This window comes from Mobula birostris, chromosome 3 (assembly GCF_030028105.1).
Source record: "Mobula birostris isolate sMobBir1 chromosome 3, sMobBir1.hap1, whole genome shotgun sequence".
Lineage (NCBI taxonomy): Eukaryota > Metazoa > Chordata > Chondrichthyes > Myliobatiformes > Myliobatidae > Mobula > Mobula birostris.
This window is the reverse complement of record NC_092372.1, coordinates 9,550,786-9,573,421: the sequence shown is the minus strand read 5'-3', so window position 1 is coordinate 9,573,421 and position 22,636 is coordinate 9,550,786. Positions and strand designations below refer to the sequence as shown.

Sequence of the window (22,636 nt, the reverse complement as noted above, 5' to 3'; positions counted from 1 at the left end):
TTAGTAAAGCTAAGTAGACTTACTTCGACTACGATACGAAAGTTCTACCTATTTCCAAAAGGTGTTGGACACACTTAGGACAAACTGGCACCAACAGACAGTGATTGAAGCATCATGAAACCAGATCAGCAGTTGTCGTCCCATATCTAAAGCCTCCGACCTGTTTTCAGTAACCAAGGTTACCTATCTCATGCCTACAAATCATACTCATCAATATGATTCCTTTCCAGTAGTCGGATGTCTGATCTCCCCCGCACAAAGCCCAAACCAGAATTTTCCAAGCCATGAGATTTAACTGCAAAGCAACACAAACAAAATATAAACAGGGGAGAACATTTACACCCTGTACATAAACACATGGAGAGGAATAAAGAGCTAATGTTTACGTCCCAGACACTTCATCAGCACCTCAGCCTGATGAAGTTCTGATGAAGGGTCTTGGCCCGAAAGGCTGATGTTTATTTATTTCCACAGATGCTGCCTGACTTGCTGAGTTCCTCCTGCATTTTGTGGATGTTACTCTGGATTTCCAGCATCTGCAGAACCTCGAGTTTATCTACAGGGTGCAGTGTGTGATAAAGCCAGGTTTCCTTTGGACAGCAACTATACATAACCAAAGACTATACCAAGTGCTGTACTCTTCTATGACTCGATGACTAACAAACAACCAATGTGTAAAAGATGACAAATAACAATTAGTACTGAGAACATGAGCTGTCAAGTCCTTGAAAGTGAGTCTGCAGGTTGTAGAATCAGAGTGTGGAGATTAAAGTTATCCATGCTGTTTCAGGAGACTATTGGCTGTAGCGTAACTGTTCCTGAACTTGGTGGTGTGTGACCTAAGGCTTCTGCACATTATGGCCAATGGTGGAAGTGAGAAGGGAGCATGGCCTGGATGGTGGGGGTCCTCGATGTTGCAATGCCACTTCCTTGTGGTGGTGCTCCATGTGGATGTATTCATGGTGGGGAGGGCTTTGTCTGTGATGGACTGGGCTGTGTCCACCACTTTCTGCAGCCTTTTCCAATCTCGGGCAGTGATGTTTCCATACCAGGCTGATAAACACAAGAAATTCTGAGCAAATCCAGAGCATCACACACAAAATGCTAGAGGAACTCAGCAGGTCAGGCAGCTTCTACAGAGAAGAATTAATAGTCGACATTTTGGGCTGTGACCTTTCACCAGGAAGGGGATGCAACTTAGGAGACTCTCCACTGTGTATCTATAGAAGTTTGTCAAAGTTTTTGATGGCATGCCAAACCTACACAAACTTTCAAGGAATTAGAGGTGCTGCTGTGTCTTCTTTGCAATGACACTTAGGTACTGAACTAGTCTGAGTCACACTCCAAATACAGATCACTTCATTCTGGCTAACCCTTTAAGAAAGTACATACATTTGCTCAATCACTACCAGCAGCTGCTTGTTAAATGATTCTTCAGAGGCAGCAGTCCCAATGCATTGCAAATCTTTCAATTTGTAATCCCAGTTATGTATTCTGAATGGCATTTTAATAAATGAAAGGCTGCCTTTAATATCAGAGCTGGCCAGTGACCCATTATAGCTAGCGACGTATCATGCCAGATTGCCTCACCCACTTTGGGAGATGTCACATTATCCCAACATGTAGCGACACTTACAATCCGTCAGCTGGAGCATTTGGGACATATATAAACTAAATTAGCTTCAGAGAGCGAAGCTTAGGTTTCTTTACCTAAAGTAATGTGTCTAAAAATAAACTTACAGACCCCTCAGGTGAAAAGCATGTTGTTGTTTTTGCAGCAAAGAGTTGGATTAGCACTGACTGTTCATTGCCATTGGTCAGACGGCACTTTGAGTACTGTGAGCTGTTTTGAGTCTCTTATCTAAGAAAGTGTGTATGAGCATTAAAGAGGGTTCAGAGGAGGTTCATGAGAAAGATTCTGGGAATTAAAGGGTTAACATGTAAGAAGCGTTTGATAGCTCTGGGCCTATATTCGCTGGAGGTTAGAAGAATGAAGGGGGAACTCATTGAAACCAGTGGTGACCCTTCCTGATAAAAGGTCGCAGCCCAAAATGTTGACTGTTAATTCCTCTCTATGGAAACCGCCTGAGCTGCTGAGTTCCTCCAGCATCTTGTGTGTGAGGCTCTGGATTTGCTCTGAATTTCTTGTGTTTAGCAGTATGATGATATGTCAAGGGGAATAAACAGTTGATGCTTTGGGCCGAGGTGCTTCATTAGGACTGGGAAGGAAGGGGCCAATTAGCAAGTCGAAGAAGGTGGGGGGAGGGGAAGAGGTACAAAATAACAAGTGATTGGTGAGGGGGAAGGTGGGTGGGTGGGAGAAAAGGGATTGAAGTGAGATGCTGGGAGGTGATAGGTGGAAGAGATAGAGTGCTGGAGAAGGAGGAATCTGATAGGAGAGAAGAGTGGACTATGGAGGAGGGGAGGCGATGGGAAGGTGAGGAGAATACAAGGGGTGAGTGGGAACCAGAATGGGAATGAAAGAAGGGAGAAAGGGGAGGGATGAAATTACCAGAAACAAATGTTCATGCCGTCAGCTTGGAGGCTACCCAGGTGGAGTGTGGCATCATCATGACAGTAGCGGAAGCCATGAGCCGACATGTCACAATGGGAATTGAGTTCAAGTTGAAATTTATTGTTATCTGACCGCACAACCAATGAAACAATATTCCTTTGTACAATGGCGAACCCTCAATACATATAGTATATTACACATGATATGTAAAACAAAATATAATGTCCAGAATGATTGCACCAGGGTGATGATGGGATATCACATGCAATACTGGGGAGCATCCTTTCTCCTCAATGTCCAGCAGAAAAGCTCAGGAAGTTCACCAGTTTTTCCTGAATCCAATGGAGCCAATGGCTCATCAGTTGAGCCAGTCAGCACTCAGCAAAATAGGACAACCCTTCTCCATCCATACTTTATATGGTTTTCCCTGCCTTCCAAGAATCGGTGTGCGGCTTAAGTTTGATTTTTTCTTTATTTTCCTTCCAGTTGATCTAGGCTTGGCTACCAATCACTCATTTAAAGATACGGTGCTCTGTTGTGATCTCAGATACTGGTTTCATGATTCCAAGATGGCGCCAGTAACTGGCGACTCTGCGCGTGCTCTCCCGAGCAAACTGCTCTCTACACTATCCTATACTCGAGAAACCCTTCTAAACCTGCAATCTGCGACATCTAGCAAGATCAACAACACCCTGGCAAAGCTACTGACCCAGCTGGAGACCACCGCGCCAGAACTGAACTCCGGACCGCACCTGGACCCGACCAGCGAAGCCCACCATGTTACCAGAGACTCGCGGTCTGCTACCATGCCGGAGCGCTTGGAGACACGGCCCATTCTGACCAGCACCTCTCCGGAGCAGACGACCACACAAACGTGACGGCGGAGACCTCAAGGTGCCCCAGATGCTTTTCCGGAGCAACCACCGTAAATCCCCATTGGTGGACATCCACAGCTGCTGGAAGTGAGGCCTCCATCACCGACATTGGAAATCGAGCCCAAGGCTTGGCTGGAGCGGAGGCCTCCACAACCGTGACTCAGTTTACGGACTTGTTTCAGCCAGGAGCCCGGCCATCCGGGATTAAGTGTCAGCTTCAGAGCCCGACCCAATCGACAGCCCGGGCCCCCAGCAGCTGGAAGTGGCAGCAGAGCCTCCCCCGTCACTCGGCCTGACCCGGAGCGCCCGACAACGCGACCCACCGATCGATCCCCACGGGATGCGTCCACCAACCTCAGAGCTGACAACACACTGCATCGATGGAAACCTGGAAAGATGTACTATTTACTGAGGAAGCGTGGGGAAAGAGCTGGGCTGCTGGTCAGATTGAAGCTGAGGGGCTTCAGGGTCCCTATATCCACCATCCTACTAGCTAATGTGCAAGCCATAGAGAACAAGGTGGATGATCTTAAAGGGAGACTCACCTATTGCAGGGAGATGCAGAACTGCTGTGTATTCTGTTTCACCGAGACCTGGCTCTCCCCTGCCATCCATGATTATGCCATCCGACCGGAGGGACTTTCGATCCATCGGACGGACCGCACGGCGTCTTCAGGCAAGACGAAGGGAGGTGGTGTTTGCCTACTGATCAACACTGCGTGGTGCTCGGACACAGTGGCACTGACAAGCTTCTGCAGCCTGGACCTGGAACACCTGTCCGTGAAGTGTCGTCTCTACTATCTGCCACGGGAATTCACCTCGGTCATACTGACAGCGGTCTACATTCCCCCCCAGGCTGACGTGGAGTGTGCTCTGAACATACTGTATGCCAACATCAGTGAACTTGAGACCAGGTATCCAGAGGCTTTGCTCATCACAGCCAGGGACTTTAACCAGGTCAACCTCAGAAAGGCAAACAACAGGAATTCTGCAGATGCTGGAAATTCAAGCAACACACATCAAATTTGCTGGTGAACGCAGCAGGCCAGGCAGCAGCTCTAGGAAGACTAGTCCTGACGAAGGGTCTCGGCCTGAAACGTCGACTGTACCTCTTCCTAGAGATGCTGCCTGGCCTGCTGCGTTCACCAGCAACTTTGATGTGTGTTGCAACCTCAGAAAGGCGTTGCCAAAGTTATACCACATGTCTGCTCCCCCACTAGAGGCCTGAATATACTTGACCACTGCTACACAGCAGTCAAGGATGCCTACCATTCCATCCCACGACCTCACTTCGGAAAATCGGACCATCAGGCCGTACTCCTCCTCCCGGCTTACAAACAGAAACTGAAGCGGGAAATCACGGTGTTGAAAGTAGTGTCGCATCGGATGGAGGAAATGGATGAGGTCCTCCGTGACTGCTTTGAATCGGTGGACTGGTTAGTTTTCAAGGACTCGGCAGCTAACCTCGATCAGTATGCCTCAGCTGTCACGGACTTTAGTTGGAAATGCATCCTGTGTCTCGCAGGATGATCCGGGTATTCCCTAACCGGAAACCTTGGATGAATTATGAGGTCAAGTCCCCTTTGAAGGCTAGAGCTGCGGTTTTTAGGTCCGGGGATACCAGTCGCTACACGGAATCCAGACGTGAACTCTGGAAAGCCATTATGGGCGACAAGAGGCAATATCGAACCAAGTTGGAAGCCCAGGCTAACCAGAGGGATGTCAGTAGACTATGGCAGGGTCTAAATGAGATTACTGGGCGCAAAGAAAAGGCTGGGAATATCAATAACTGTGGCATTTCTCTGCCTGACGAACTTAACGTTTTCTTCACAAGATTCGAACAGAAGAGGAGTGTCCAGCTCCCTCCAGATGAACCGGACCTGGTGGCATCGAGATTCATCATCACCGAGGATGATGTTAGAAGGGCCTTCCTGAAGATAAATCCAAGGAAGGCGACGGGCCCAGATGGCGTCCCAGGACGGGTTCTCCAGGCTTGTGCAAGCAAGATAGCTGGAGTGCTTGCTGACATCTTCAACTGCTCCTTGCTTCAGTCTAAGATCCCCTCGTGTTTTAAGAAGGCAACGATAATCCCAGTGCTGAAGAAGAGCAAGGTGGCATGCCTGAATGTCTATTGACCTGTGGCTCTGACATCAATTGCTATGAAGTGCTTCGAGAGATTGTTTATGGCACACACAGCCTACCGGTCAACCTCGACACTTTGCAATTCGCCTACCGGAGCAACAGGTCAACGGCAGATGCCATCCCTCTGGCCCTACATTCCTCCTTAGAACACCTGGAGAATAAAGACGCATATGTAAGGCTCCTTTTATTTGACTACAGCTCTGTCTTTAATACCATCATTCCAAATAAAGTGATTCCTAAGCTCCGGAACCTGGGCCTTAGCACTCAGGTCAGCAGCTGGATCTTCAACCTCCTCACAGACAGGACCCAGGCTGTAAAAATAGGGGACAAGCTCTCCTCTACAATCACTCTGAGCACCGGTGCCCCACAAGGCTGTGTACTCAGCCCCCTGCTGTACTCACTGTACACCCATGATTGTATAGCCAAGTTTCTATCAAACTCAATATATAAGTTTGCTGATGACACAACAATTGTAGGCCGTATCTCGGGTAATGATGAGTTTGAGTACAGAGAGGAAATTAAGAACTTGTTGGCATGGTACGAAGACAATAACCTATCCCTCAACGTCAGCAAGATGAGGGAATTGGTTGTTGACTTCAGAAGGAGTAGCGGACCGCACAACCCAATTTACATCAGTGGTGCGTAAGTGGAACAGGTCAAAAGCTCTAAGTTCCTCGGGATCAATATCACAAATGACCTGACTTGGTCCAACCAAGCAGAGTCCACTGCCAAGAAGGCCCACCAGCCCCTTTACTTCCTGAGAAAACTAAAGAAATTTGGCCTGTCCCCTAAAACCCTCACTATTTTTTATAGATGCACTGTAGAAAGCATTTTTCTAGGGTGCATCACAACCTGGTATGGAAGTTGTCCTGTCCAAGACCAGAAGAAGCTGCAGGAGATCGTGAACACAGTGCAGCACATCACACAAACCAATCTTCCGTCCGTGGACTCACTTTACACCGCACGCTGTCGGAGCAGTGCTGTCAGGATAATCAAGGACGCGACCCACCCAGCCAACACACTTTTCGTCCCTCTTCCCTCTGGGAGAAGGCTCAGGAGCTTGAAGAGTCGTACGGCCAGATTTGGGAACAGCTTCTTTCCAACTGTAATAAGGCTGCTGAACGGATCCCGACCCGGATCTGGGCCGTACCCTCCAAATATCCGGACCTGCATCTCGGTTTTTTTGCACTACCTTACTTTCGATTTTTCTATTTTCTATTTATGACTTATAATTTAATTTTTAATATTTATTATCAATTTGTAATCCAGGGAGCAGGAAGTGCAGAATCAAATATTGCTGTGATGATTGTACATTCTAATATCAATTGTTTGGTGACAATAAAGTACTCAGCATGAATCAACAATCTCGGGATTGAAAGGTTCCTTATAATAACGCTTATACTGTATGTTAAGAGCACAGAACAGACCACAATGTTGTGCTGACATTTTAAGCTACCTTAAATCTAACCCTTGCCTCTGACATAGCCTTCCATTTTCCTATTATCCATGTGCCTATCTAAGAGTCTCTTAAATGTCTCTGATGTATCTGCCTCTACCACCACCCCTGGCAACAAGTTCCACTCACCCACCACTGACATCCCCCTCTACTTTCCTCCAAACACCTTAAAGTTATGCCTGTTTGTATTTGTCCTTCATGTCTTGGAAAAAGTATCTGACTCTCCACTCAACCTGTGCTTCTTGTACACTTCTATCCAGTCACCTCCAGTCCTCCTTCACTCCAAAGAGAAGAGCTCTATCTCATACAACCTATCTTCATAAGACATGCTCTATAATCCAGGCAGTATCCACTTTGGGGAGATAAATAAAATACTATAATAATATATCTTATAATATACAAATATTATTTTATAAATATATTATTATGTTTAATATGTACAAACTCTATGTTTTACATATATCTATTTTATTTATATATTTATATTTTTAGTAATATAGTATTTAATAATATAAATAATTCTTCTGGTTGTATAAGATGAAGGTAGAGAAACCCATTGCTAAAGTGAGGCTAAAATAACAGCAATTTTGCTAACAGCGCTCTCCGAGGCCAAGTCCCTGTATTATGCTAACTAGAAGTAAAATTGAAGATGCTAATAAGTGAAGAAGGGAGAGTGTCAAGACTCGAGGCACTGAGTGACCTTTAATCTTCAGGTTTAATTGCATTAGTGTATTAGCAGAGTAAAGGCTCATTGGCATTAAATAGTCAGCTAGCTAGGAATTTACAACCAGCTGCCAAGATTGTCAAAATGGTCAATAGTCCTATTGATCCACTTTGCCGAGTGCTTCAAAATAACACAGCTCTGGTCTCTTGATATTTCATGCTTAAAAATCGAAAAGGAATATTCTTAAACTGCTGGTGATGCCTGAGTGCCAGAACAGCATAGAAATTTAGGAAGAGAAAGAGCACGTAGCTCATCATGGCCACTCTGTAATTTAAGCCCTCTCTCTGGACTCGAGCTGATTATTTATTGTGTTGGCCCAAACAATTCTCCATCCAGTTCCTCCTTCCTTAAGATAGACATCCATTTCAAGATTTTAAGATTATCTTGATTTTCTCACATGTACATTGAAACGTACAGTGAAATGCATCTTTTTGTGTCAATGACAGACCATCACAGTCCGAGGTTGTGCTGGGAGCTGCCCACAAGTGTCACCGTGCTTCTGGCACCAACATGGCATGCCCATAACTTACTGACCCTAGCCCGGACATCTTTGAAATGTGGGAGAAAACCAGAGTTCCTGGAGGAAACCCATGTGCTCATAGGTAGAACACAAAAACTCCTATCGCATGTACATCGAAACAAATAAAATGTGCCACCTGTGTCAAATCAGACCTGCGAGGATAGTGCTAGGGATAGCCGGCAAGTTTTCATCACGCTTTCAGCAGCAGCATAGCATGCCCACAACTTATTAACCTGAGTCTGTATGACTTTGGAATGTTGGAGGAAACTGGAACACCCAGAGGAAACCCACATGGTCACAGGGAGAAAGTACAAACTTTTTGCAGACAGCATCAAGAATAGAGCCTGGTTTGCTGGCACTTAAGTGTTGAACTAACCACTAAACTGCCATTCTGCCCATCACTGAAGCACAAATAATATTTCCTAAGTTAGCAATTCCTGGTGTCCTCCAGCTTTCAACTACTTTCTCTTTCCATTGCTCTGCATTTCCATCTCCTGTCTCCTGCAGTCACTTAACTATAAGAAAAGTAAACACGTATTCTTTTGCACTTTGGTTGTTTAATCTTTGTTTATGCATAATTGTTCATAAATTCTATTGTATTTCTTTAATTTCCTGCATATACCCACAAGAAATTGAATCTTAGTGTAGTGTGTGATACTGTGCAAAAGTCTTGGTTACATATACTGTATATATAGCTCAGGTGCCTAAGACTTTTGCACAGTACTGTACTTGTCAACGTGGAGCAGAGAGTGGGTTTCTAAATCTGGCGGGAGCAATGGATATTGGGAATGGTGAGGGTGGAGCACTGCGGGAGGGTTGTGGGACAGGTGGCAGGAAAAAGAGCACCGGGGTGAGGGTGGCACGGGTGTAGACACACCCAGCCCTGAGACACCAGGCAAAATCATTTGATCTCAAACAACTGGTTTACTCACCATTACAGAATGTCTCTCTGGTGCTTCCCACTCCCTCACCTCTCCCTTCCCCTTTTCCCAACCATGATTCCCCTCTTCCTGCCCCCTTCCCACTCTCAGTCCACAATAGAGACACATATCAGAATCAGGTTTATCATCACTCACATATGTCATGAGATTTGTGTTTTTTTGCAAAAGCATCTGTAGGGTGCAATACATAAAATTACTACAGTATTATCTTGAAGTCTTAGGCACCCTAGATGTATATATGTGGCTGAGGCGTTTGCACAGTACTGTACATACTTTGATAATACAAGGAGTGATTGATAAGTTCGTGTCCTAAGGTAGAAGGAGTCAATATTAGAAAACCTAACACATTTATTTTTCAACATAGTCCCCTCCTACATTTACACACTTAGTCCAGCAGTCGTGGAGCATACGGATCCCTTCTTTGTAGAAGTCGACATCTTGGACCTTCAGAAAGTAGTCCACAGCGGGTGATTGATAAGTCCGTGGCCTACGGTAGAAGGAGATGAGTTATACAGCTCTCGTTACATGCACGTGCAGTTCAACTCTGAGTGATTATGCAGAAAGTTTGAAGTTAATAATTCATCTCTTTCTACCTTAGGCCACAAACTTATCAATCACCCCTGCTGTGGACACTTCCTGGAGGTCCAAGATCCATATGCTCCATGACCGCTGAACAAAGCGTGTAAGTGTAGGAGGGGACTATGTTGCAAAATAAATGTGCTACGTTTTTAAAAATTGACTCCTTTTACCATAGGCCACAAACTTTACAATCATCCCTCGTAAACTTACTTTAACTGCTGTTTTCCTGAGAATTTAACTGTACCTAACTGGTGGACATTGCTACAGCTGTCAAGGCCACAAACTTCCTCTCTTAATCTCTGTACTTCTTCCCTCAATTTTGATCTGCTCTCTCTACACCCATAATTGTACGGCTGGGGACAGCACAAATACCATCTATAAATTTGCTGATGATACAACCATTGTTGGTAGAATTTCAGATGGTGACGAGAGGGCGTACAGGAGTGAGATGTATCAGCTAGTTGAGTGTTATCGCAGCAACAACTTGCAAACAACATCAGTAAGACCAAAGAGCTGATTGTGGACATCAGAGAGGGGAAGAGGAGAGAACACACACCAGTCCTCATCGAAGGAGCAAAACTGAAAAGAGTGGGCAATTTCAAGTTCCTGGGTGTCAATATCTCAGAGGATCTAACCTGGACCCAACATATCGATGGGGCTACAAAGAAGGCATGATAGCAGCTATATTTCATTAGGAGTTTGAGGAGAGTTAGTATGTCATCAAAAACACACAAATTTCTACAGATGTACCATGGAGAGCATTCTAACTGGCTGCATCACTGTCTGGCATTGAAGGCGGGGGGTGCTACCTCTCAGGATGGAGGTAAGCAGAAAACAACGTTTTAAGGTGATTGGAGGAAAATATTGGCGGGGGGGGGGGATGTCAGAGATAACTTCTCCAGGAATGGAAGGATTAACATATGAGGAGAGTTTGATGGCTTTGGGCCTGCACTCGCTGGAATTGAGAAGAATGAGGTGGAGGGATCTCTAACACAGCAAAGTCTGGATGGAGTGGATGTGGAGTTCCCTTTAGTGGAGGAGTCTAGGATCAGAGCACACAGCCTCAGTATTGAGGGATGTCCGTTTAGAACAGAAAAGAGGAAATATTCCTTTTGCCAGAAGGTGGTGAATTTGTCACGGACTGCAGAATTCTATATATGGTGTCATATATGGACCTTGATCAGAAATTTACTTCGAACTTTGAACCCAGTCATTGCTGCTGTGATTGTACAATGCATGAAGAAATGCAGTTGTTAAGCTCCTTGATAAATATTTTATTTAATGAGAGTGACAAATGTTTAATTTATGACACTTAAAAAAAATGCATTCAGTCCCACTAACATTCAAAATACAAGAAACTGCCTTTCAAAGAGATAAGATGTGTGATCCTAAAATTGCTTTGAAAGCCACTTAATGCATATCCACTTTAAAACTGACAACTGTCAATTTTAGGATGTGGACTTATTCATAAAAGGCATGTATTCAACAAAATATTGTGTTTCATAATGCATAGAGTGCAGTGTTAATACAACATATACTTAGTGGCCGCTTTATTCAGTACCTCCTGTACCTAATAAAGTGCCCACTAAGTGTATGTTTGTGATCTTCTGCTGCTGTAGCCCATCCACTTCAAGGTTCAACGTGTTGTGTTTTCAGAGATGCTCCGCTGTTTTAATGAGTGGTTATTTGAGTTACTGTCACCTTCTTTTCAGCTTGAATCAGTCTGGCCATTCTCATCTGACCTCTCCCATTTTCACTCACAGAACTCCCGCACACTGGATGCTTTTTATTTTTGTTTCTCGCACCATTCTCTGTAGTCCCTAGAAACAGTTGTGCGTGAAGATACCAGAAGATGAGCAGTTTCTGAGGTACTCAAACCACTCCGTCAGGCACCAACAATCATTCCACAGTCAAAGTCACTTAGATCACATTTCTTTCCTATTCTGATGTTTAATTTGAACTACAACTGAACCTCTTGACCATGTCTGCATGCTTTTATGCATTAAGTTGCTGCCACATGATTGGCTGATTAGATATTTGCATTAACGAGCAGGTGCACAGGTGTACCTAATAAAGTGGCCACTGAGTGTACCTCCAGAAAGCTGAAAACTACTTTGCAGGGTTGTGAAGAGCAGGACGTGGAATTCTTTGAGATTTCAAACAGCAGGCGACAAAAAGTCATTGCACAGATCAATGCTTAATGCAGCCAAGCATGCTGAGTGATATTCTTTATCCTCCTCAGCTGGCTTCTGCTATCACGGTGAAGCAGGAATTGAAACAATGTCATTGTCTCAGAGCCTGTCCCTACTGAGGTATGTTGTCAGGACTGAGATTGTTGCTCAGTACAAGGACGTGATATTCAGGAACAGCTGCGAAATATGTTTGGGACTGCCACAAGGTGAGTTATGGCACATCTCAAGAGTCTAGAAATAGATTTTGTGGGAACCGTCGACTTGAATCCAGGTTGTCACTGTGGCGTAGTGGCTAGCGTAATGCCATACAGCACCAGCGATCAGATTCCGGTTCAGATGTATTTATCGCATGTACACCGAACCATACAGTGAAATGCACCATCTGCATTAACAACCAATGCACCTCAGCATGTGCTGGAGGCAGCCTGCAAGTGTGGCCATACATTCTGGCACTAACATAGCATGCCCCAAGGTTGGGCAGAATGACACAAAGCACAGGACGCCATGGCACCAACACTACTACAGCTCGGGGAATCAGAGTTCAGAGTTCAATTCTGATTTCATCTGTAAGGAGTCTGTACATCCCCCCTGTGACCACATGTCTTTCCTCGGGGTGCTCAAGTTTCCTCCCACAGTCCAAAGACATACCGACTAGTAGGCTAATTGGTCATTGTAAATTGTCCTGTGAGTAGGCTAGCGTTAAATCAAGGGTTGCTGGGCAACATGGCTTGAAGGGCCAGAAAAGCCTGTTAGACATAGACAAAGACATAGTAAAACTACAGAACAATACAGGCCCTTCGGCCCACAATGCTGTGCTGAACATGAACTTACTTTAGAAATTACCTGGGGTTACCCATAGCCCTCTGTTTTTCTAAGCCCATGTACCTATCCAGGAGCCTCTTAAAAGACCCTATTGTATCTGCCTCCACCACCGTCGCCGGCAGCCCATTCCACGCACTCACATCTCTCTGCGTAAAAAACTTACCCCTGACATCTCCTCTGTACCTACTTCCAAGCACCTTAAAACTGTTCTACACTATATTTTAATAAATAAATAAATTATAACTAAACAAACATACCAAACAACAAACCAACAACAGCAAAATAAGCTTCATCTTCCCTCCCATCCACCCACTCACACATGCACATACACGGTCCTCTAACCCTAGGAGAGGCCATATTTGGACCCTGGTCTCCAACCTCCAGTGAACCCGAGGAATCAGAGACTTTGGGCCTTAGACTTCTACAGTGGATTCGCAAAGATTTATAGACTTAGGGGTTTCAGCCATCGGGCCTTTGCTTCTAGATTCCAGTTGACCTTTGGCCTTCAATATGGACTTCTGATCAACCTTCAAAATCATCCTGGAACTCACAAGGAAGATGAATGAGGACCAAACCCCAGGCCTTGAACTATAAACACGTCAATGATAAGACCTGAAACACTACACCTTGAACTCCGATCCCACCAACAGCCCGTAGGGTTAAATTCCCGCTGCTGTCTGTAAGGAGTTTGTACGTTCTCCCCGTGACTGTGTGGGTTTCCTCTGGGTGCTCCAATCTCCTTCCACATTCCAAAAAGGTACAGTTAGGGTTAGTAATTTGTGGGCATGCTATGTTGGCATTAGAAGCTTGCCGACACTTGTGAGCTACCTCCAGCACATCTTCGGACTGTGTTGGCTGTTGACAGAAAACCCGCATTTCACAGTATTCTTGATCTTTTGATTTACATGAGACAAATAAAGCTAACCTTTCATCTTTATTCTGCTTAGGTAGCCTCCAAGCTGATGGCATGAACATTGATTTCTCCAAATTCCAGTAACTTTTCCCCTCCCCCACTCTTGCCTCTTACCTCTTCTCCTCACCTGGCAATCGTGGACCCCTGGTGTCCCTCCTTCTTCCCTTTCTGCCATGGTCCACTCTCCTTTCCTATCAAATTCCTTCTTCTTCAGCCCTTTACCTTTCCCACCTATCACCTTCCAGCTTCTTCCTTCATCATCCTTCCCCACCTTTATCTATCATCTTGTAGCTTGCCCTCCTCCTCCTCCCCCCACCTTCTTATTCTGTCATCATCCCCCTTCCTTTCTGGTCCCGATGAAGGGTATTGGCCCAAAATGTCAACTGTTTATTTGTTTCCAGAAATGCTGCCTGACCTGCTGGGTTCCTGAAGCATTTTGGGTATTGTTCAGGATTTCCAGAATCTCCTGTGTATCTATGCATTCATGCAAGGCATTGTTCAAAAACAATATTAATGAAAACAAAATTTTTGCCATTAATGCAGTGCCTAATGAAATACCTTTGCCACATTTTACGATCTCTGGGGCCTGTCTCCAACGTCAGAGCTGGACTGAAGCTTTGCTCTGTCTACCAGGAGGTAATAGATTTAAGTGAAGTGGCTTCAGGCAGTCATATGTGGCACATCATTGAAAATGGCTCTTGGAAAGGTCAGGAGGATGCCTCCTCTGGGAAAATGAAAAACTGTGTTAGGGTAGAATGGAGATGTTTTTCCAAGGTTAGAGCAAAGGAATATTCTGATGTTGATTTGAAGGAGCTTTACTGTGCAACTGACTGCCATGAAGATGTGAGGCTGGTGACACCATTCACGTTGAGAAATTAGACCATAAAGCATAGGAGCAGAGTTAGGCCAATTGGCCCATCAAGTCTGCTAAGCTATTCTATCATGTCTGATTCATTATCCCTCTCAACCCCATTCCCCTGCCTTCTTCCTGTAACCTTTGACGCTCTAACTAATCAAGAACTTATCAACCTCCACCCTTAAATGCACTCAATGAATTGGCTTCCACAGCCGTCTGTGGCAATGGATTCTACAGATTCATTAAACTCTATCAAAAGAAGTTCCTCCTCATCTCTGTCTAAATGAATGTCCTTCTATTCTGAGGCTGTGCCCTCTGGTCCTGGGCTCCCCACTATAGGAAACATCTTCTCCCCATCCACTCTAGCTAGGCTTTTCAATATTCAGTAAGTTTCAATGAGAACCACCCCCCCCAACCTTATTCTTCTAAACTCCAGTGAGTACAGGCCCACAGCCAACAGACACTCCTCGTTCATTTCTTTTCTTAGATGGGACCCCACCTGTGCAACTGCATCATTCATTTATGAAGAGAAATAGGCTTTCACCCACTTCTGCTTAAGACGTATTCAAATGCTACTGTGTAATATAAGCAAACATGAGAACATAGGAAACATGAGCAGTGCTTGACCATTCGGCCTGTCAAGTCTATTCCACTGTTCGATAAGATCATGGCCGTTAACTCAGCTCCACCTACTTGCCTTTTCCTCAGAACCCTTAGTTCCCCTGCAATGCAAAAATCCTTCTAAGTCTGTCTTAAATATAAGGAGGTAGCCTCCATTGCTTCTTTGGGCAGAGAATGCCACGCATTCACGACTCGCCAAGAAAAGTAATTCCTCGTTATCTCGGTTCTAAATCTATTCCCCAGAAACATCAGGCACTGTTCACTAGTCCTAGTCTCAATGACGTGTGGAAACAATCTTCCTGTCTCTATCTGACCTATCACGAAAGATGAAGCTCTCTAATGCAGCTTTGTGAGATAATGTTGCTGCTCAGTAAAACCCTGGCTAGCCAACGCTTGAAGTGTTGTGTTCAGTTCTCGTCACCTCATTGTAGAAAGGATCTGGAAGCTTTAGAGAGGGTGCAGAGGAGATTTACCAGGTTGCTGCCTGGTAACGTTGGGCAAGCTAGGGGTTTTCTCTCTGAAGTGAAGGAAGGTGAGATATATTGATAGGGGAGAACAAGATGATAAGAGGAATTGATTGGGTGGACAGCAAGAGACCCAGTACACCTTTAAACTGTGGAAGGAAACTGGAGCACCAGGCAAAACAAACACATTCCAGGGGGAGGATGCACCGAGACTCCTTACAGAACAGCACCGGAATTGAACTCGGAACTCCGGAATGCCCCAGTCACTAAGAGTGCTGCACTTACCGCTATGCTACCATGGTGTCCATGTTGAAAGGAAGGGTTAGATTGATCTTGGAGTAGGTAGAAAGGTCAGCACAACCTAATGGGCCAAATGACCTGTGCTGAGCTGTATGTTCTATGTTCTAAACAACCTTCAAAGGATGTAGGTCTCTGCTTTCAAGGATAACTCCAACAATCAACTTTATTCGCCATCTACTTTTACATGTGTAACTAGGTGACCATCGCATATCATTTTTTATTGTTAGAATACACTTATGTATTTACCCTGGTAATGTTAAGATCGCTGCCAGGCTATAAAACATGTATTAGTTATTAAAGATACATGTATTAGCCAAAAACTGCCCAATGCATCACAGGCACCGGCCGTCCCCCCATCAAGGACAGATATACAGAAAGCTGCCGGAAAAGGGTCAGTAACATCATGAAGGATCACACCGACCCTGCTCATGGACTGTTTGTCCCCCTCCCATCAGGGAGGAGGTTACGTAGCATCCACACCAGGACCACCAGACTCAAAAACAGTTACTTTTCCCAAGCAGTAAGGCTGATCAACACCTTCCCCCACCAATCCACCCCTCCACAGCCCAACCACCACTAGTTTATCATTTCCTGTCAGCGTCACCTTGTGTACAGACACTCCTGTGCCCAGCGTCACTTTATGGACATACAATCTATCTATGTAGATAAGCTATCTTATGTGTTTATATTAATTGTGTTCTTTATCTTATTGTGTTTTTTTGTGCTGCATCAGATACAGAGTATCAAGTATTTCTTTCTGCTTCACACTTATGTACTAGAAATGACATTAAACCTTCTTGAACATCAATATTTGCTGTGGTGTGTTAGTCAGGCCATAACATAGTTCGTAATTTGTACCCACAGATAAATTTCTGAGAACATGCCAACATCTAACTTCCTCTTACCGGACAGAACCTGAAGGTCAACATCGTTTCCTGTCCTCGAGCTTCCGGGGTTTTCTGCAAGGCAGCGGTAGGACCCGCTGTCACTTGCCTGCAGCTTGTTAATCACCAGGGATCCGGACGGGAGAATGGCCATGCGGACGTCATCTGCGTTCAGCTGCAGATCGATGCGGTTTCTCTGCCAATGAACCGACGGCATTGGCTCACCAGTAACTTCACATTTCAGCACAGCGACATCCCCTGCATAGGCAACGACTGACTCCGACTGTGAGATAAATCTCAGTGGGCCTAAAAATAAATCAGACAGATGTTTGTTAGAAATGGTGAGAATGTGGAGAATAGAATTCAAACACAAAATGCTGGAGGATCTCAGCAGGTCAGGCAGCATCTACGGAGAGGAATAAGCAGTCAGTGTTTAGAGTCAAGACCCTTTATCTGGACTGAAAAGGAAGGGGGTAGAAGCCAGAATAAGAAGGTGGGGGGATGGGAAGGAGAAGGAGGACAATCTCGAAGGTGATAGATGAAACCAGGTGAGGGGAAATATTGGTTGTTGGGGGGGGATGGTGAAGCAAGGAGCTGGGTGGGGATAGGTGGAAAAAGTAAAGGGCTAAAGAAGAAGGAATCTGATAGGAGAGGACAGTGGACCATGGGATAAAGGGAAGGATGAGGGGCAGCAGAGGGAAGTGATGGACAGGTTATGAGAGTGGCGGAGCAGAACAGAAGGGGTGAGCATGGTGCCAGAATGAGGGAAAAGAAAAGGGGGAGGGATAGAGAGGAGTGGAACTTGGGGAAATTTAATCTAATCAATAAATCAATCATTGAATCAGTAATCAAAAGTTAATGTAATTAATAGTGACCATAATTAAATGATCATGAGACACACAGAAGTCAGAAAACACTAATTCTGTTTCTACTGAGGAGAAGACTTAAAATGTACTATGGGGCATGTGCTATGATGAGGGGTTGAACAAATGTGGGTTGTTTTCTCTGGAGTGGCAGAGGTTAAGGGGTGATCTGATAGAGGTTTATAAGATTATGAGAGGCATAGAATAGGAAGCCAGTATCTTTTTCCCATGGTTGAAATGCCTAATACCAGAGGGCATACATTTAAGGTGAGAGGAGATAATTTCAAAGGAGATGTGAGGGCCAAGTAGTGGGTGCCTGGAATGCACTGCCAGTGGTGGTAGAAGCAAAAATATTAGAGATTTTTAAGAAACGTTTAGAGAGGCACATAAATATGAGAAAAATGGAAGGATATGGACATTGTGTAGGTGGGATTAGTTTAGATACCCATTTGATTGCTAATTTAATTGGTTCGGCACAACATTGTGGGCTGAAGGGAATGTTCCTGAGCTGTACTGTTCTATGTTTTCCGCTCTACGTTAAAATTAATAAGCTCACAGTTGTTCAATAGTTCCAATTTAAACAAACATTCACAACACAAAACTGGCAAGAATCTCATTGTGAGAAACAAAAATGGGAATTGTTGTGGGGATGTGTAATTTCTCTGATGCAAATTCTTCTATTTAGAAGAACATCTTGATTTCCCTTGCAAACCAAACAGCATATTAACTGCATGACGATAGTGTAAAATGATGCTTTATGGTCTCACATTAATTAATGCACTTCCAGAGGAGATTAAAAATTTAAAGATTCTCCTCCAAGTCACGCCATACCGATTTGGAAAGACATCGTTGTTCTGCGTACAGTCTCGGATTCCCTCCCTAACACCGGAATAACTATCATGGTTTAGGAAAATGGCTGGCCACCATCTTCTCAAAGACAACTAAAGATGGATAATAATGCTGGCTTTGCTAGCAACACTTACATCCTGAAAGAAATCCATAATTGTTAAGAAGAAATATCATATTCGGCAGATTTTTCCTATAAACTAAGATAACTAACAAGCATCATTGGTAACACTCAACTGGACTTGAATTGGACTTCTTCATTACCCTGTGAAGATATTTTATATTTGGTTATATTCAGTTACACAATAATATTTTATACCATGAGGCATTGCGGTAGTGTCACAGTTAGAGCGACACCATTACAGCTTGAGATGTTGGAGTTTGGAGTTTAATTCTGGCATCCTGTCCATGACCATGTGGGTTTCTTCTGGGTGCTCAGGTTTCCTCCCACATTCCAAAGACGTACAGTTAGGGTTAGTGAGTTTTGGGCATGCTATGTCGGCACTGGAAGCATGGCGACACTTGTGGGCTGCCCTCAGCACATCCTTGGACTGTGTTGGTCACTTGACTCAAATAACGCATTTCACTGTATGTTTCAATGTCTTGAAGTACATGTGACAAATGAAACTAATCTTTATCTCTAAAGCAAAACTCCTCAGATATTTTCCTGCATTTTATGACAACATCACATGGATAGTAAATGGATTTGATGGTTTAGACATTCTACAACACTTACATGAAGAAAATATCTCAATAATCCTGAAGGGAATAAAACTAAACTTACTTTAAGATTAAGATCCCACTCATCCACTTAAATACCTTCTTCCCAAATGCTTCCCTTCTTCTCAGCCATCAAAACTCCTCCACAAAGATTGAAAACACAAGAGATTCTATAGATGCTGGAGATTTTGATAAACACACACAAGATGCTGAAGGAACCCACCAAGTCAGGTAGCATCTGTGGAGGGTAACAGACTTCATCAGGGTCTCGAACCTAAACTGTTTATTTGCCTCTATAAACGCTGCTTCTCTTGCTGAGTTCCTTCAGCATTTGGTGTGTGTCCCACAAAGACTGACTTCCCCCCATTGCCTAAGCTCACATCCTCATGACTGGGCGTTTGAAATCTCCTCTCATTTCGCCCTGCCCGAGCTCCTAAACAGTTCATATTCCCATCACATTAGCAACTGCTAGACTCAACCCTTTTGGATGATTGGAGGCTCCAACTTTTTCTTTGTCTTTGTTCTTTGCTCATCCTTGGATGGAGTGGTGGCACAGCCAATCATAGTATGATTACAGCACCAGTGATCAGCAACCTCATTTCAATTCCTGCTGCTGTCTCCCCGTGGCCGTGTTAATTTTCCTCCGGGTGCTCCGGCTTCCTCCCACATTCCAAAGGCATACAGGTCAGTACGGGTTGGTAAGTTGTGGGCACATTATGTTGGCACCAGACGCAGAGTGACAATTGCAGCTGCCTCCAGCAATGTTCTGACTGCGTTGGTTGTTGACGCAAATGATGCATTTCACTGTGTGCTTTAATGTTTTGATGTACATTGGAAAAATAAAGCTAATGTTTATTTTTAATTTAGAGATACAGCACGGAAAAGGTCCTTCTGGCCAACAAGCTGCACCGACGAGCGACCCACCTATTTAATACCAGCCTAATCACAGGACAATTTACAATGACCAATTAAACTATTAAACAGCATGTCCTTTGGCCTGTGGGAGGAAACTGGAGCATCTGGCGGAAACACACGCGGTTCAGAGAGAATGTATAAACTCCTTACTGATTCATAGAGTCACCGAGTCATAGAAAAGTACAGCACAGAAACAGGCTCTTCGGCCCATCTAGTCCATGCTGAATCAATTTAAATGGCCTTTTTCCACTGTCCTATTTAGCCTTACCATCCATGTACCTATCCAAACTTTTCTTAAATGTTGAAATTGAGCTTTTGTGCATCACTGGTGCTGGGAGCTCATTCCACATTCTTGAGACCCTCAGAGTGAAGCGGTTTCCCCTCAGGTTCACTTTAAAGTTCCAAGGAATGAAGTGCTAACCTATTCAATCTTTCCTTATAATTCAGGTGTTCCAAATCCGGCAACATCGTTAAAAATTTTTGCAGTATTCTCTCAACTTTATTTACATCTTTCCTGTAGGTAAGGTGACCTAACCTGCACAAAAATTAGAACATAGAACATAGAATAGTACAGCACAGTACAGGCCCTTCGGCCCACAATGTTGTGCCGAACCTCAAACCCTGCCTCCCATATAAGCCCCCACCTTAAATTCCTCCATATACCTGACTAGTAGTCTCTTAAACTTCACTTGTGTATCTGCCTCCACCACTGACTCAGGCAGTGCATTCCACGCACCAATCACTTTCTGAGTAAAAAACCTTCCTCTAATATCCCCCTTGAACTTCCCACCCCTTACCTTAAACCCATGTCCTCTTGTATTGAGCAGTGGTGCCCTGGGGAAGAGGCGCTGGCTATCCACTCTATCTATTCCTCTTATTATCTTGTACACCTCTATCATGTCTCCTCTCATTCTCCTTCTCTCCAAAGAGTAAAGCCCTACCTCCCTTAATCTCTGATCATAATGCATACTCTCTAAACCAGGCAGCATCCTGGCAAATCTCCTCTGTACCTTTTCCAATGCTTCCACATCCTTCCTATAGTGAGGTGACCAGAACTGGACACGGTACTCCAAGTGTCACCTAACCAGAGTTTTATAGAGCTGCATCATTACCTCGCGACTCTTAAACTCTATCCCTCAACTTATGAAAGCTAACACTCCATAAGCTTTCCTAACTACCCTATCCACCTGTGAGGCAACTTTCAGGGATCTGTGGACATGTACCCCCAGATCCCTCTACACTACCAAGTATCCTGCCATTTACTTTGTACTCTGCCTTGGAGTTTGTCCTTCCAAGGTGTACCACCTCACACTTCTCTGGGTTGAACTCCATCTGCCACTTCTCAGCCCACTTCTGCATCCTATCAATGTCTCCCTGCAATCTTAGACAATCCTCTACACTATCTACAACACCACCAACCTTTGTGTCGTCTGCAAACTTGCCAACCCACCCTTCTACCCCCACATCCAGGTCGTTAATAAAAATCAGGAAAAGTAGAGGTCTCAGAACAGATCCTTGTGGGACACCACTAGTCACAATCCTCCAATCTGAACGTACTCCCTCAACCACGACCCTCTTAGGCCTCACAATGAGCTGCAATAGCATCACGCTACCTGTGGGACCCCAAAGATTAATATTGTAGAACCATAGAAAAGGACAGCACAGAAACAGGCCCTTTGGCTCATCTAGTCGATGCTGAAACCATTTAAACTGACTACTCCCATCAACCTGCACTGGGACCATAGAACACCATACCCCTACAATCCATCTACCTATGCGCCCTTGATCTTTGTTCTAATATTCTGATATCTTTATTCTTCTAACACTGAATAAAACAGCCACAACACTAATTTCTGCTTCATTCTCAACTTCTGAAGCACCTCTATGTCTGAAATGAAACACACTGCTCTGAGAAGGAAACCACAAGATGTCTTTGAGCTCTGTCACCACAAATAGGACTACTTCAACTGAGTTGAGCAGCAACCACTGAGCCTTCGCACAAGTCCAGCCGTGCATGCTGCAGTGATAATGATGTAGAACAACATGAATTATTCTGGAGCAGAGTAAAAGTAAACGCCTGACATACAACAGTATCGGCAGGTGTCTCCAAACTAACAGCGGGATTAACAGTTAGTGTGATCAGATTAATTAGGCGTCACTTACTGCCCGTGTGCATATACCTAGTGATGTGTTGAATATGAGCCTGCTGGCTTGGGTAAGGTTTTTCAAAATGTATAAACTGGTATTTAGTCCAGGATTTTCAAGGGTGGTTTTAAAAGGTTTTGTAAATATGTAGATTGAATGCCTCTTCCATCTTCCTGGGGGATGGTCACAACATATGTATCTAATCTCATCATACAGTCTGTGGCCAGTTCATTAAGTACACCTGTACATCTGCTCATTAATGCAACAATCTAATCAGCCAATCACGTGGCAGCAACCCAATGCATAAAAGCATGCAGGCATGGTCAAGAGGTTCAGTTGTTGT

General features: G+C 44.4%; 1 protein-coding gene across 1 annotated transcript in view; it reads right to left on the bottom strand.

Moving 5' to 3' along the window:
• The window catches only part of dcc (DCC netrin 1 receptor), a 1,002,879-nt gene that overhangs the window by 755,505 nt on the left and 224,738 nt on the right, over positions 1 to 22,636 (bottom strand). The window contains exon 3 of the mRNA XM_072252112.1: positions 16,826 to 17,110. Within this exon, the coding sequence (XP_072108213.1) occupies positions 16,826 to 17,110 (285 nt within the window). The remainder of the gene's footprint in view (positions 1 to 16,825; positions 17,111 to 22,636) is intronic.